General features: G+C 34.3%; 1 protein-coding gene across 2 annotated transcripts; it reads right to left on the reverse strand.

Annotated features, from left to right (window-relative positions):
• Positions 1-7,916: 7,916 nt before the first annotated feature.
• On the reverse strand, positions 7,917-12,409 carry LOC139898291 (VIN3-like protein 2). 2 transcript variants are annotated; one of them, XM_071881023.1, is made up of 5 exons: positions 12,334-12,409; positions 11,986-12,120; positions 9,776-10,457; positions 9,073-9,377; positions 7,917-8,688 (listed from the first exon to the last, which is right to left on the reverse strand). In XM_071881023.1, exons 2-5 carry the CDS (start codon positions 12,005-12,007, stop codon positions 8,063-8,065), a joined length of 1,635 nt encoding a protein of 544 aa, XP_071737124.1. In that variant the 5' UTR covers positions 12,008-12,120; positions 12,334-12,409; the 3' UTR covers positions 7,917-8,062. The 2 variants fall into 2 exon arrangements, with proteins under 2 accessions (XP_071737124.1, XP_071737125.1); XM_071881024.1 differs by lacking the exon at positions 12,334-12,409 and having other exon boundaries at positions 7,918-8,688; positions 9,073-9,368; positions 11,986-12,304.
• Positions 12,410-14,196: the final 1,787 nt, after the last annotated feature.

Raw genomic sequence — 14,196 nt, forward strand, 5'->3', positions numbered from 1 at the left:
AGTCGCGCTAGCATTTAACGAGTGTTTAATACTTCGTAGACATACGCACTTGCCAAGTGTACTTTCAGGGGGTATAAACGTTAAGTTAGTTACCAAGTGCCCACGGTTAACATATAGTTTATCATACTATTTTGAAACGCTCTTTGTCGCACTGAAATCTCGTGGCCTAACTTACTTACTATTATACTTAAACTATAGCTCACCAACCTTTGTGTTGACGTTTTAAAGCATGTTTTTCTCAGGTGCTTGAGGTTAGCTTCCGCTGTGTACTAGTCGTGCTGTAGACACCCGCTGCTTAGAGTTGTTATCGCATGAACTACTTTATTTTGCATTCAAACATTAGTACTTTTGAACTATGACTTGTAACGACCGTTGTGGTCATATACACTTATTATTTGCTTCTACTTAGTGAAGCATACTTTTGGATTGTAAAACATTCGATGTTGGTTTAGACATCACTTTATTAATGAATGCAAACTCTTTTTGAAAATGCATATAGTACTTAACCTTGTAATGATCCTGTTGTTGATGATTCGTACACGATGGTTTTGTACGGGGCATCACATTTCCTATTCCAACAACCTTACAAGCCACATCGTTTCCCATAAGAACTTTACCACCATTTATTTCTTGATAGGTGGTAAACCAATCCCTAATAGGACACATATGATAAGAACAACCCGAGTCAAGAATCCACTCATTACTTGAGCGGCGATCGGTAACACTAAGGACATTTGCGCCATCAGAATCGTTTTCTGCAACCGCGGCAACTTTATCGGCTCCCGCTGCATTCCAAGTCTCTCTTTTTCCTTTTAAATCTGGACAGTCTCTCCGCATGTGACCTTCCTTGTGACAATTGTAACACTTGATCTTTCTAGATCTTGGTTTCGATCTAGAACGACCTTTGTTGTTACTACTTGATGCTCTATCATTACTTCTTCCTCTCACCACCAAACCATTTGCACTTTCTTCCACATAATCCGTCGAGGATTTCTTCCTTAACTCAACAGAGTTCAAGGTAGATTTGACATCCTCCATGGAAATAGTATCTTTACTATATAGTAGAGTTGTAACCAAATGCTCGTATGATTTTGGCAAAGAACATAAGAAAATTAATGATTGATCTTCATCGTCAATTTTCACACCAATATTATTCAAGTCCAAAATTATTTTATTGAACTCATCGATGTGATCATTTAATGAACCTTCTTTCATCCGAAGAGTATACAACCGTTGTTTCATATACAACCGGTTCGTGAGACTCTTAGTCATATATAGAGATTCTAGCTGTTTCCAAAGTCCAGCCGGTGTGGTTTCTGCCGCAACTTCTCTAAGCACACAATCGGCAAGATTTAGAATAATCATGCCGTGTGCCTTTTCCAAAAGTTCATCATTCTCTTCATCTGTCAACTTTTCGGGTAGATGTTCTCTCCCTTTCAAAGCTAACAAATAACCTTGTTGGCTCAGTAGAGCCCGCATCTTCATTCGCCAAAGACCAAAATCGTTCTGGCCATTAAATTTCTCTACGTCGGACCTTATTATCGTCATCTTGTATATTTAATCACAGCTATAGCTCTGATACCAGTTTGTTGTGATTTAGCGCACTTTCAAGACCCGAGAAATTAATAGAACAATTAAGCAATAAATAAAGACACAAGTATTTACGTGGTTCGGCGTGAGGCCTAGTTCACGGGCGGAAGCAGAGATGGATTTTACTAGCAAATATAGCAAACCCGATGTTACAATGTATCACTCTAATCTAGGCTCCGAAAATACTAACAAAGTATTTGGACCACTCACTAGATTATAACACTTCTCTCGTAACTCACTCGTTTAGAGTTTTATTTAACAATTCTATACTCTCTCTATTTTCTACACTACTCCTCACAAGAGTTATTATTGAACTCTTTCAAGTATGTGTTTTTTGATATGAGATTTTGTGATGGGATGATTCAAATGAAGCAAATCTCATTTCCTTATATAGGAGAAAATGGTTGGTGAATACTTGTGTGAATTAGGGACTTTCCATGCATGAGCTCCTTCAATCACCATGTAATGAAGAACCAAGTTTCAACCAATATTGTAGGCTACCATTGAATTCCATGCATCCCTTTGTTGAATAAGAATTTTGCCAACCAAAAAACATGGGGTAAATAACCTTTTGGTAGGTGGCCTAACATTACAACTCAAAATGGAATTGAGTTATATACTTTACTGTCCAACAGTCCAAGTATGGGGGACGACGAATTTGTTGCTGTTCAATCAATGGCGGATAGGAAGGGTTCCTTCTCTAAGTTCACTTGGTTAAAATTACAAGGTTTACCCTTCGAATGCGGTTTGGTTGATAACATAACTGCCACTGCAAGAAGATATGGAAACATGCTGTGTGTGGATAAATCGACACACAAAAAAGCTCAATCTTGTTTTTCTTATGTTTTCATGGAATGCTATGATCCTGGTCTTATACAGGAATATATATATTAATTTGCCTTTAAAAAAAATATAGAAACTTCTGGATTATGAAAATAGGACACCAGCTCATTTACAAAAAGCCATTCAATGAAAATATTATGTTTTCGGCGGCTAAAAAGCTTGGAATTGGCAACAGACTTTATAGGAGTTTTATCATATATACCCTTCCTAACCTTAATAATCACATATTTACCGATCTAAACATGATTATATCATATATATGTCAATTCTTAACCTTTATATATAACATATTACCCACCTAAAAAGAATAATATCATATATGTCTATTTTAAATATTTATATTCATCATATATACTCATTATTTCAAATGAAATTCATTTTTTTCTTTTAAAAAGCTATAGATTTTATTTATCCCCAAATATCTTAGTAGTACATGTAGGATTAATATGCAAGGTACAACATATAACTATATGACTAAATTCATTTGAGCTTTTGGGGTCACACATATATACACTTAGACGTCAATAAAATATATATATGCTGTATATATATTATTCAAGTAACGAAACAAATTAAATATTTAATTATAGATTAATTAAAAATTAATTTTAATTGAAATATTACTAACTTAGTTAACAAGTTGAGTTAATTAAGTTAGATATTCCGTATCTTCTATTTAACCATATGATGATGGTTTACAAGTATTGTCCGTATCTTAGTTTTTAAAAGGGGATTACACACCAAATTAAAAAGGTCGGTTTACATATCAATATGGATATATGTCGTTTTTTTTAGTTTATATAAAAAGGGGAGTTGATAAAAACCACATTCTAGTTGATTTGGTTTACGTGTAAAAAATAAAACAAAACCACGGAATCCTTTTGTTATGTTATCGAATAAACCAAAAACAAGTTAACGTTTTTGGGTTTCTTTTTCTTTTGAAACGTTTACGAATCAATATACGGAGTATTATTTATTTTATTGTATTAATATATTCGATTATATTAATATGTTACTTGGGTTGGACTAGCATCCATTGGCGTTGTTTGAAAGTGTAGTGGACTATTCAAAGAGACGATCATACCCTTTGATCGTAGGTTTCTCTTTCAACAAGGTGATTCGTTTCAACCTTCTCGTGAACATCAATTTGCAAAGGTATATTACTTACTCACTTTGTGAATTTATATTTTGACAATTATTAGTGGTGTAACTGGATCTAAAGGGACGGTTTAATCGTGTGAAAGTTTTATTAAATAACCGTTATTTAATCATGTAAATTTATTATTAAATAAATGATTATTTAATTGTGTAAATAATAGAAGATTATTATTTTAACTTTCCGCTGCGTAAATCTGAATTGTTAAAAGTACACACGATTTTCCATCGGTACATCTTTACATCTTTACATATTCGCCAAAATCCACTAGATGTGGATTGTTACAAAACATATTATTTAAGAATACAGGTACTACTGATCCTTTGAGTTGCGATACGCCTCTAGCCAAATGATGAAGACTCTAACACCCTTATTTTCCTTTTGATCCTCCAGCTCTACCTTTATTTTAGCACCATGATTCAACAACCAAATTAGTTTCTTAACGAAAGCGGGTTTTATCTTCTAAGGGTTAAAAGATACCAAGTTTCTCAATTATTATAGTCGAATAATATGTTAGTATTGAAACGATTTTCGTATGTAATCATATTTGCCTACTAGAGACTTTGCCATTAAAACATTATTTAATCTGAATAAAAGTGTGTGGTGGGAACCTGCTTAATCATATATATACTTCCAATTCTTAACGAATTAATGGGGTTTAACCCATTTTAAACCTTAATTGCTCAAGTTTCATAAAGAAACCAATTTGAGAGGTTTTAGACATGAAGTTCATTAGAATTAATGGGTATCAATGATCGATATAAATACTTAAAATGGGCGTATATGATATTATTCTTTTTAAATGGATAAATATGTTATATATATAGGTTAAAAATGGACGTATATGATATAATCATATTTAGGTGAGTAAATATGTAATTATTAAAGTTAGAAAGGACATATATGATAAAAACTCTATTTTATTTTATATTTTATTATAATGCAAACCCATTTGTTACTACTCCATATAATCTAATGCAAGAAAATTGAGTTTACCTTATTCAAATTTGTGGCTAGGGATGGCAAAAAGACCCGCACCCGATGGGTAAACTCGAAACCCGACACTTTTGAGGCGGGTTTGGGTCCAGGTATTCGGGTAGTGGGCCGGGTATGAGGATGGTTTAAATTTTTTTGCGGGTTCGGGTATGGGGATGAGTTTAAATATAAACCCACATACCCGACCCATATACTCGACCCATATACCCGACCCGAAGAGAATTTCAAAATTATTAATAAACATTAATAAAATTTAACAATATTAATATAAGCTACAATGTCATATTCTACTATTTTTCGATATTTATATACAGTCATTTAAATTTAATACTCAACTTAGTAACATTATTGAAACAAAAATTGAAATAGATGAATGGTGAATGATAATGAGTAACAACGGAGATATTCGATACGCGCGATAAACCCGGTAACCCGAGTGTTAGTAAGTAAATGGGGATCCCCGTTTACCCGTGGGGAAACCCAACAACCCGATGGTTAGTAACTTAATGGGGACCCGACGGGTATGGGTATGGGTATGGATCTGGGATAGGGTTTCTTAACCGGGTTCGGGTCTGGGATTACCTAAACCCGGCCCAAACCCGACCCGATGTCATCCCTATTTGTGGCCCTTCTAATCTAATTCTAACGGGGGGCTTGTATCACAAAGGGGTGTCCGTCCCACCTGAATTTAACGGGAAAAATTTTTTTACACTAATTTTTTTTTTTTACCAAAAAATAAGGTTTTTTTAGTGTTTACCTTTGCTGAGTTTGAAAATTTTATTAAATTTTTACACTCGCCCTATTGTATCCGGGTTCAAGTTCCGCCACTGATTCTAACTCTAATTTATATTAGGGTATAACAAACTCCTACTTAGTCAAAAATTCATATTGCAACAGAAGGCAGAGAGTGAGTCAGCAAGTTAAAAACTCTTACATTACAAAATTATTTTACACCTGAAATCTTGACTTCGCCACTGCACATGCTACATGTCCAACCCTTCAATTGAACTAAAAAATTTTGAAACCATCTTTACATACAACACATCTGGACCACATTCATAAATCTGCACGCTTATTAGACCTTTTGTAAATTGTAACCCACCCATGAACGGACATTTTTTTCCTAGGGGCACTTCACAACGCTCATTATGAGGCATTATGTGTGTCGAATTATGGGAGGGTTCATAAAGTTTCAACGGGCAAAGAGCGATCAAGCATGAGTGGCATGACCTCCTTCGTTACCTTCATATAAGAGCACTGGGAGTGGTGACTGAGGTCACTTGGCATGTCAGGCCTGACTTGCTGAGTCAGAAAAAGTGGGGAGTGGTGATCTCTGTCAGTTAGGCATGTCAGTTTATAATTTTTTTTTTTTTTTATGATTTTAAATATAACATAAATGAATATAATTATAAAAATTAACATAAATAGAAATAACTTCCATTAAAATAAAAATTAAACATTTCAATTCCTAAAAAAAAACATTACAATTCCTAAAAAAAAAAAAACATTACAATTCATAAATAAAAAAAAAACATTACAATTCCTATTTATTAAAGACACATACGAAACGCTTCAATTTCCACTTCGAAGCTTGGCCCGAATCGCCGCTTTCTTCGCTTGAAGAACCTGTGCATCTTCTTCATCCATTCCCGCCGTAGACATTTGTAGTATTTTCAAATCAAAGTAACTAGTCATTGATTCAAAAGTGCCGCTTGCACTTTCATCAAACGAGGATCTTGCGGAAGCGGCCGAGCTCGAAGACGTCTTTTGTGATTTTGATTTTCTTGATTTTCCGGGAGGTCGTGGTGTTGCATCCTCCCCATATAGCTCCGCATTTGGATTCTCTTCCGGTTCTTCCGGTTCCTCATCTAGATCACAATCATCCAAACTAATACAATCACGTTTGCTTGTTTTAAGTGGAGTCGGATTGTTCCACTTTTGCTTGTCTTTTAGGAATTCCCAAGCTAGGTAATTGTTAAACTTCTTAAACGTCTCCACCTTGTATTGTGCATCACAACGTTCTTTGAAATTGACATCACCCTCGCCACTACGTGGAACTCGTTTGAGACGACTCACGATTCCACCATACTTTCTGCAACATTCATTCATTTTTGTCCATTTGGAGGTCAACATATCCTTTGTTCGTTTGTAAGGTGGACCCCTAGAATGGTACTCATTCATAACCACGTTCCAAAACGAAGATGACTTTTGATCAATGCCTTGGTTTGGATCTTCAGAAGCCGCAATCCACGATTGAGCTAAACGTAGCTCATCTTCGGGTTCCTACAAATACTCAGTTCGTCTTCTAGGTTGAGACGAATCGCCCGCAACTTCTTTTCCTTTAGCCTTTGCTCTCGACTTGCGTTTTGGTGCTTGTTGTGTTTGTTGTGTTTGTTGAACTTGTGTTGTTGTTGTTGTTGTTGTTGTTGTTGTTGTTGTTGTTGTTGCCACAACATAAACGCTTGAATTTGCTCGGGAGACATTTGTGGCATTGTTTGTTGTGAATTGGCAAAATTTGAAAAACCGAGATTAGCCTCACCACCACCACTAGCCGAACCTTGAGCCGATCCGGGTGAATAGGGTGAGAGTGGACTCCAATTTGGATGATAATAATTTGACATTTTTTTTTTTTGAATGAGATTTGTGTTTGTGAATGAGATTTGTGTTTGTGTTTGTTGTATATATATAGAAAGTAAAAAAGAAAAAAAAGAAAAAAAAAAGAAAAAGAAAAAAACCCCAACGGCTAGAATGCAACGGCTTTATTATTATTATTTTTTATTCAGGGTCATTTACGTCGCAGTGGCGACTGACAGGGGTGCGACGGACCAAGGTGAAGTGGGGAGGGAGTGGGGCGACTGGCGACGGTTAAGGGGACGGGGTAAGTGACATCCCCCACTCCCATTGCTCTAACGGGTTGTTTCAGTAAATATATAATATATAAAACTATTATTATTATACATATTTATTTTTTTAATGAGCATAAAACTAAATCAAATTGCCACATCACCTAAAACCTCATCACGCCACAGTCATATTTCCAAGACTTGCTAGAATATTTTAGTAACTTTTTATGTACACCCTTTTTTTTTTAAAATCTAAGCATCAACCAGAATGCTGAACCCAAAGTAAAACAGGCTACTAAACACTCCTCTAACTAGTTTACTGGTTGAACCATACAGAATCAGCAATAAACCAGAATTTGATGAGGTTAACATACCGAAGATTATGGTGGGATTGGGTTTTGTTGTTGTTTTGTTGTTGTAGAAGACTGTTGTTAATCATTAATCATCATACTTATTAGACATATTTACATAATATTTTTTTCTTCATATTGATAAAAATCTATATAGATTAGCCATCAATAATTATATAGAATATAGAAGTTGAACGAATACAGTTTAAATAAAGAATATAGTGGATCAATAACTTACATATGATTCAGATTATAATTTTCTAACCTTATATTTTCATTTAATTTCAATGAAAAAGCTTCAAGCAAAGCCCTTTTGAAGAACATGTCTTGCTTGTAATCACATCTGAGAAAGTATCCACAAGCTGCTCTGCAAGTGAAGCTGGATCCTCCATTAAAGTATCCACAAACACTTTGACTATTCTAACCTCTTGTTGACTTGCTCTCATGCTATACCAAGTCAGAAATTTCTTCCTAAAACCCGTATCTATATGTCCTTCGCATTCTAACCGTCGGATCACCTTCACATAATACCCAAAATCCCGATCATCTGTTTCACTTGGTTCCCCTTCAGACTCGTTATCAAGATTCTTTTTTGACAACTTCGGGCGGGTTTTTCTCGCAAAGATTGAATCTTTTACACTTTCCGTCTTGCAAGGAGTAAAGGGTAATTTAATTGACGTACCAGGGACAAAAGGGTCATAATCTTTTTCATTGTTTTCATCAGTTCCTGTGCTGTTCTTGATGATGTTTATATCATCAGCATAAACTGCAACCTCCTTGTCCTTCTGCTTATTAACAATATTGTTGTTTTCATCTTCAACTGAGGAGGGATTCGAAAGGCTGCTTGAATTTGTTGGTGGGCTTTTCTCATTGTCTCCAAATTTGACAATTGGTGTCAATATGCTAGGATCTGCATAGTTTTTACCACTAAAATGTAATCTTTATTAACTTTAGAGTTAAAAGAAAATTAGGAGCCTGAAATGGTAAGAAAATCCTTATCATAAATGGATGAAGATAGTTAAGTTGACCCAAAAAAGTCAAACACTGTTTCCTTTGCAATGGAGATTATAAAGATATGAACTAGAGAAGGCATTGTCGCAATTTCGACCTTTTACATATTGAGATGTTCATTATGTCAAGCTTGTGTCAAGCTAAAATCTTTCACATAAATGGTCAAGTTGGCGAAGCGGGAAAAAAAAAACTTTAAAAACCAACATTTACCAAAAACTCAACTAATTTTAACTTGTGACTTGGCATTCGTACTAAAATATCAAACCATAGGAGAAAAACATACCATTAATAGTTGTATTTGATGGAACTGAATCTACAGTTTCAACTGCAAAAGCACAAAGTTTTTGTATCTCTTGTCCTGAAGAGAGCCTGTTGACTATACCTCTTGCAAGTTTGACTGGCAAACCAGTTAACGGGCCCACATCTGCTTCGAGTTTTTCCATTACTTCATTTACAATTTCATGAAGCTTTCCATACCTCGACGCCCCAACTAAGAGCTTCTGGCTTAAGGAAACACGATAACACAAGATGTCAACCCGCCTAGTATCCCTTGCTATTGTCATTTGTTTTTTCCAACATCTGTACATACTTAATCGATTTAGGTTCATTGCAAAAAAAGAAAACTTGTTTAGGGCGCATCATCGAGTAACAAAAAAAAAAATTCCAAAATCATGATCGGACACACACTAAGATCTGAGGTGGCAAATAGGACGGATTAGCGGGTGGCTGATGTGTCACAATGGGTCACTTTTATACAAGTTGGATTGACATGTACACTTTCTATACAAAAAGGGTGTGTGTTTGCTGTTCCAAAATAAATGATTAAAAATCTATTGTATTATATAAATACCATTTGTTTAAAAGTTACGATTTTTACCGGAATTAGTGTTGACCCGTTCCCAACCCACCTATTTTGCCACCTTTAGAATTTTGGCACTGATCATGAAGGTTGACTGAAAAGTGAAATTATCGGGGAAAAAACTTACCCGAGTAAATCATTCACTTTACCACAAGATACACAATAGAAGGTTCCATCAAGGCCTCTACTTTTACCATCTTTCGGCATACCTGATTTTTCGTGTTTTAACGCACATTCAAGATGACACGACATTCCACAAGTGGGTCCCAGAAACGGGGGATCCGAACTGCAAATCAACCACAAACTCGGATCCTTATTATCATCATATTGATGACAAATACAACAAGAACACCTTTTACAAAATACCACATCTTGACTTAACTTGGCTCTACAAGCCGAATTCTTGCAAAAGTCAACATTAGTATCATCCAAATCAACATAATTATGATCCGATGAAATATCTAAATGGGTCGGGGTATCAGATTTCCTATGCCTTTTAACAGATCTTTGATAATCACTTTGTGATGATTCAAGATTCATCATCATAATATCATCATCATCATTCTCCCCGTTTTGTGATCTTTTTTCAGAAACTATTTTTAAAAGGTGCTCGATAATTTTAAGTTTTGTTAGTCCTGTATACTTTCGTTCTTTTCCCATTTCTGCACAAAGAATTTGCAACAGTTCTTGCCGGCTCCATGATTGTAGGAGCTCGGGTGCACCATGAGACCATTCGGATACTTCGTATACAAGTTCTCGTTTTTCGTCCATACTTAATTTGCTACACTTTGATGGATCAAGTACAAACCCTATAAGAAAGATTCAAAGATGAAAAAGTCAAACACATACAGATTAGATTCAAGTGCATTATAAACTTGACCCTAATGAGAACTTTAGTATTAAAATGTGGCTGGCATGTAATACTATTTTGCTAACTTTATGTCATAGTCTCAGGATCAGACTTTGGTTAGACCATAATTGAGTTTCAATGATGATAAATAAATATTATGTCAATGCCAGTTGTGATATTCATTGCACAAGTATGTATGTATAATTATACAAATATTTATATATACAAATAAATAAATAAATAAGATAATATTATTAAGAAGAGTTGCATCAAAACATTAATGTAAATAGTTGACTTGGAACTTGATAAAGACAGCTTAACCATGACTTATACTGGCCCAAAGAAGGTTGTGTGCAAGCTTAATCCTTATCTAAAAAATGATAATTACTTTTACTCTTAATATTTTTTTAAAAAAAAATATGGACAAGAGGATGTTCATCAGAATACAGTGTTTATCTATCCTACAACTCCACTTAAAATAATATGAACAATGTTGTAAGGATAGTACATATTCAAGATATATATGATACAAGGATGAACAGTTTAATAAAGGTAAATAATCTAGCACTTCTTAATTAGTAAGGGCTCCATAAAAGATTAGTATCTCATAACAAAAGACAATAAAATGAGTATTGCACCTTATAGAATTAGATATAGTTTGAAGCGCGATAACAAATCAAATGCAAATTCGACGTTAATTTATTAGTGCACCCAAACATCAGCTACAACCAACATCAAGAATACAATGATAACTTCATAACCATTCATATAAGAAACATCAATACAAATATACAATCATATACTACTAAATTTGAATACATAATATATATGAATAGAATTTATGTTTACCCGTCCTTAGTTATATGTAAAATTAGCAATAAATAAATAAATAAAGTACTAATGACACCTTGTTGATAATGAATTTAATTAATGGTGAATCTTGAATCTATTGGTGCAAATAAAACAATTTCTGTACAGTAAAGAAGAAAGTTAGATGGACAGGGACACAGAGAGGGTCAATAAATTAAATTTAATGGGTGAATATCAGCTGGCAGATGATGTTAATCACAAGGTCATATAATAAAAACATGCAACATTACTACTATTTCAAATATAGATCCGATAAATAAGATGAAATTGTTTACACATAAAGATACAATCTTTGATATGGGTTTAATTCAATCTGTAATACCAACTTGTTCAAATAAAGATCAAACCCCAGAAACAGAAATTAAAGAATCAACAACCCCAATCAAGAATAAACAAAAAAATTCGTTAGTGATAATGAATTGATTGATTAGCTTCAAAAATGTAAGATGGATGATGTGGGTAGTGATTGCTATTTGACAAAATTAGAATAATTATTACGTACTTATAAGGAAATATAACTATAATTATAATTTTAATTAGAGAATCAAGAAACCGATCCTGAAAAGATAAAATTAAGTATATAAATTGGATTGATTGATTAATAGATTGATGTGTACCTTCGAAAGAGCAAGAATCCATGATGTCAGTAGTGGATGTTCAATTGTTCATCAAGAATTGAAATTGAAATCCATCACTACATTACCAAAATATAATCAACAAATTTTATGAAACTTGCAGCACAATATCAATACCTATAAATAATTAAATTGAAGTATACAAATGAGGTTATGATGAGAGATAAATATAGAAACTGTGCTGCAACAGAAAAGAATCCATGAAATGGGTACTGAAAGTATGGTATTTAGGTATAGAACCCAATGCAAATTGCAAGCTACAAATAATGAGTAAATAAATAAATAAAAATTAAAAAAACAAAAAAAAAAAGGCTGTAGTTAGTTGGTCACTTGGTTAGGTTGAGGGATAAAAGCGGCTGCATGTCATTGGCTTTGCACTACCGAACCTTGATTTATTCGACTCCATTCATTCGTTGACTACTATCTATTAGCAACTATGGTGCTTATATAGATAGATTTAAATCCATAATGACGATACGAAATATTTATTTAATATTTTTTTAAAATTGTACGTTGAAGAAACTAGTGAGTAATGAGTTCATAGGAAATATTTAGCTATAATAATAAAATGTGAGTTTAAAATTAATATAGCCAAGTGACAATCTGAGTTTATTACATTTGTGATTCAAACAACATAATACAAGGTAAATATATATGTGATTTTTTTTTTTTTTTTTTTTTTTTTGGTAAGCGAGGAAACCCTCCTATGAACCAGCACATTGGCTCCCCCATAGAAGGTAAAACCTCAGGTAATCAAGCCCCCCGAGCGCGAGACCTGATACCGGGTGAATTGCGCATTATGCGCACCCTCTAGTTACACTCCCTTTTTGAACAATTTGACATAGTCAGGAATTGAACCCGGATGGTGTGCTTCATTGGTCAACTCGGTGGCCACTCAGGCAAGCCTGAATGGTTATATATATATATATATATATATATATATATATATATATATATATATATATATATATATATATATGTGTGTGTGTGTGTGTGTGTGTGTGTGTGTGTGTGATTTATACATATTTGAATCATAGCTTTATGAGTTTTGTTAGTTTTCAAAAAAGTGATAAATATTGTATCATGGTTCATTTTATTAATAAAGTGATAAATATATGGTTCATTTTATTTGAATCATTTATGAATTTTGTTAACATTGAGTTGTAGCTGAGCTGGTAGTGGCATGCATCTCTTAGAGAGAGGTCAGGAGTTCGACTCTACTGGGCTGCAACATTGCATTCAATATTATCCCTGACCTGAAATATTCACTCAGGTCGCCTTTCGCTTAGTGCAGGGGCAGTGGGGAGGAGGTTTTACCGGTCATGCCCTCGGATTGGTCCGAGTTTCCTCCAGGGCAGTAGTTGGGGGCGTGTTATGCAACTACGGGAGATGAACACGCGGATGGTTAAGTCTCGTTGGTGATCTCAAATTGATGTCCAAAAAAATGAGTTTTGTTATTTTTGGTAAAAGTGATAAATAAATATTATTATATCATGGTTCATTTTATTAGTAAAATCTCACTTGCTTTTCAAAAAGAAGAAAATTTTAATACTCCGTATATAATGTGTGATATTATATTACTTGTTTGTATTATACACCATATTATTATTGTATATTCATCACATCTTTTGTCATTGGATTTAGATCGTTTGTATACAGATGTCTCAATAATTTACTTGCTCGATTAGCTTTTTAAAAGTATATCGTTTTTTAAGTCTTGTGAAAAGTAACAATGAGTGGAATGCCCTTATGCCCTGTGCGAGACATTAAAAAGGGCCTTAAACGTTAATTATATTTAGGTTAATCTGGGTATCCGACCAATTTTGTGAACTGACTAATTCTAATGTAACCACTTGATTCACAAGTTTTTCGGACTCATCAATGGGAAAAGTGTTGCTACATAGTGTAACCACTTGTTCGTTTTGTACTTCATAATTTTACCAAGCCACTAGCCCCCTCTTCTCCTGCTCGACTTTGTATTGAGGATGGTTCGGTGCGTGATCATAACGATGGTTTTGACGTGGCTCTCCTTGATCGTTTGTTCTCTAAGGGGTTTCGCACGGTTAAGTCTATCCCTCCCAAGTGTCGTTTGGGGTTTTCTCGGGTTTTGAAAAGTGCTCTTGATAAGGTGATCTCTAAGCCTGATGACATTTTTAGTTGGGTCTCTTTGTTGGTGTTACCCCTTTGTACCCT

This window comes from Rutidosis leptorrhynchoides, chromosome 3 (genome assembly GCF_046630445.1).
Source record: "Rutidosis leptorrhynchoides isolate AG116_Rl617_1_P2 chromosome 3, CSIRO_AGI_Rlap_v1, whole genome shotgun sequence".
NCBI classification, from domain to species: domain Eukaryota; kingdom Viridiplantae; phylum Streptophyta; class Magnoliopsida; order Asterales; family Asteraceae; genus Rutidosis; species Rutidosis leptorrhynchoides.

Bases quoted from the DNA above. Each gene is read 5' to 3' on its own strand.
- LOC139898291 (XM_071881023.1), bottom strand. From the start codon at position 12,007: ATGGATTCTTGCTCTTTCGAAG. The intron at 10,458-11,985 runs GTACACATCAAT...TCTTTCTTATAG, and splicing joins GGATTCTTGCTCTTTCGAAG to GGTTTGTACTTGATCCATCA. The intron at 8,689-9,072 runs GTATGTTTTTCT...AAAACTATGCAG, and splicing joins ATCAAATACAACTATTAATG to ATCCTAGCATATTGACACCA.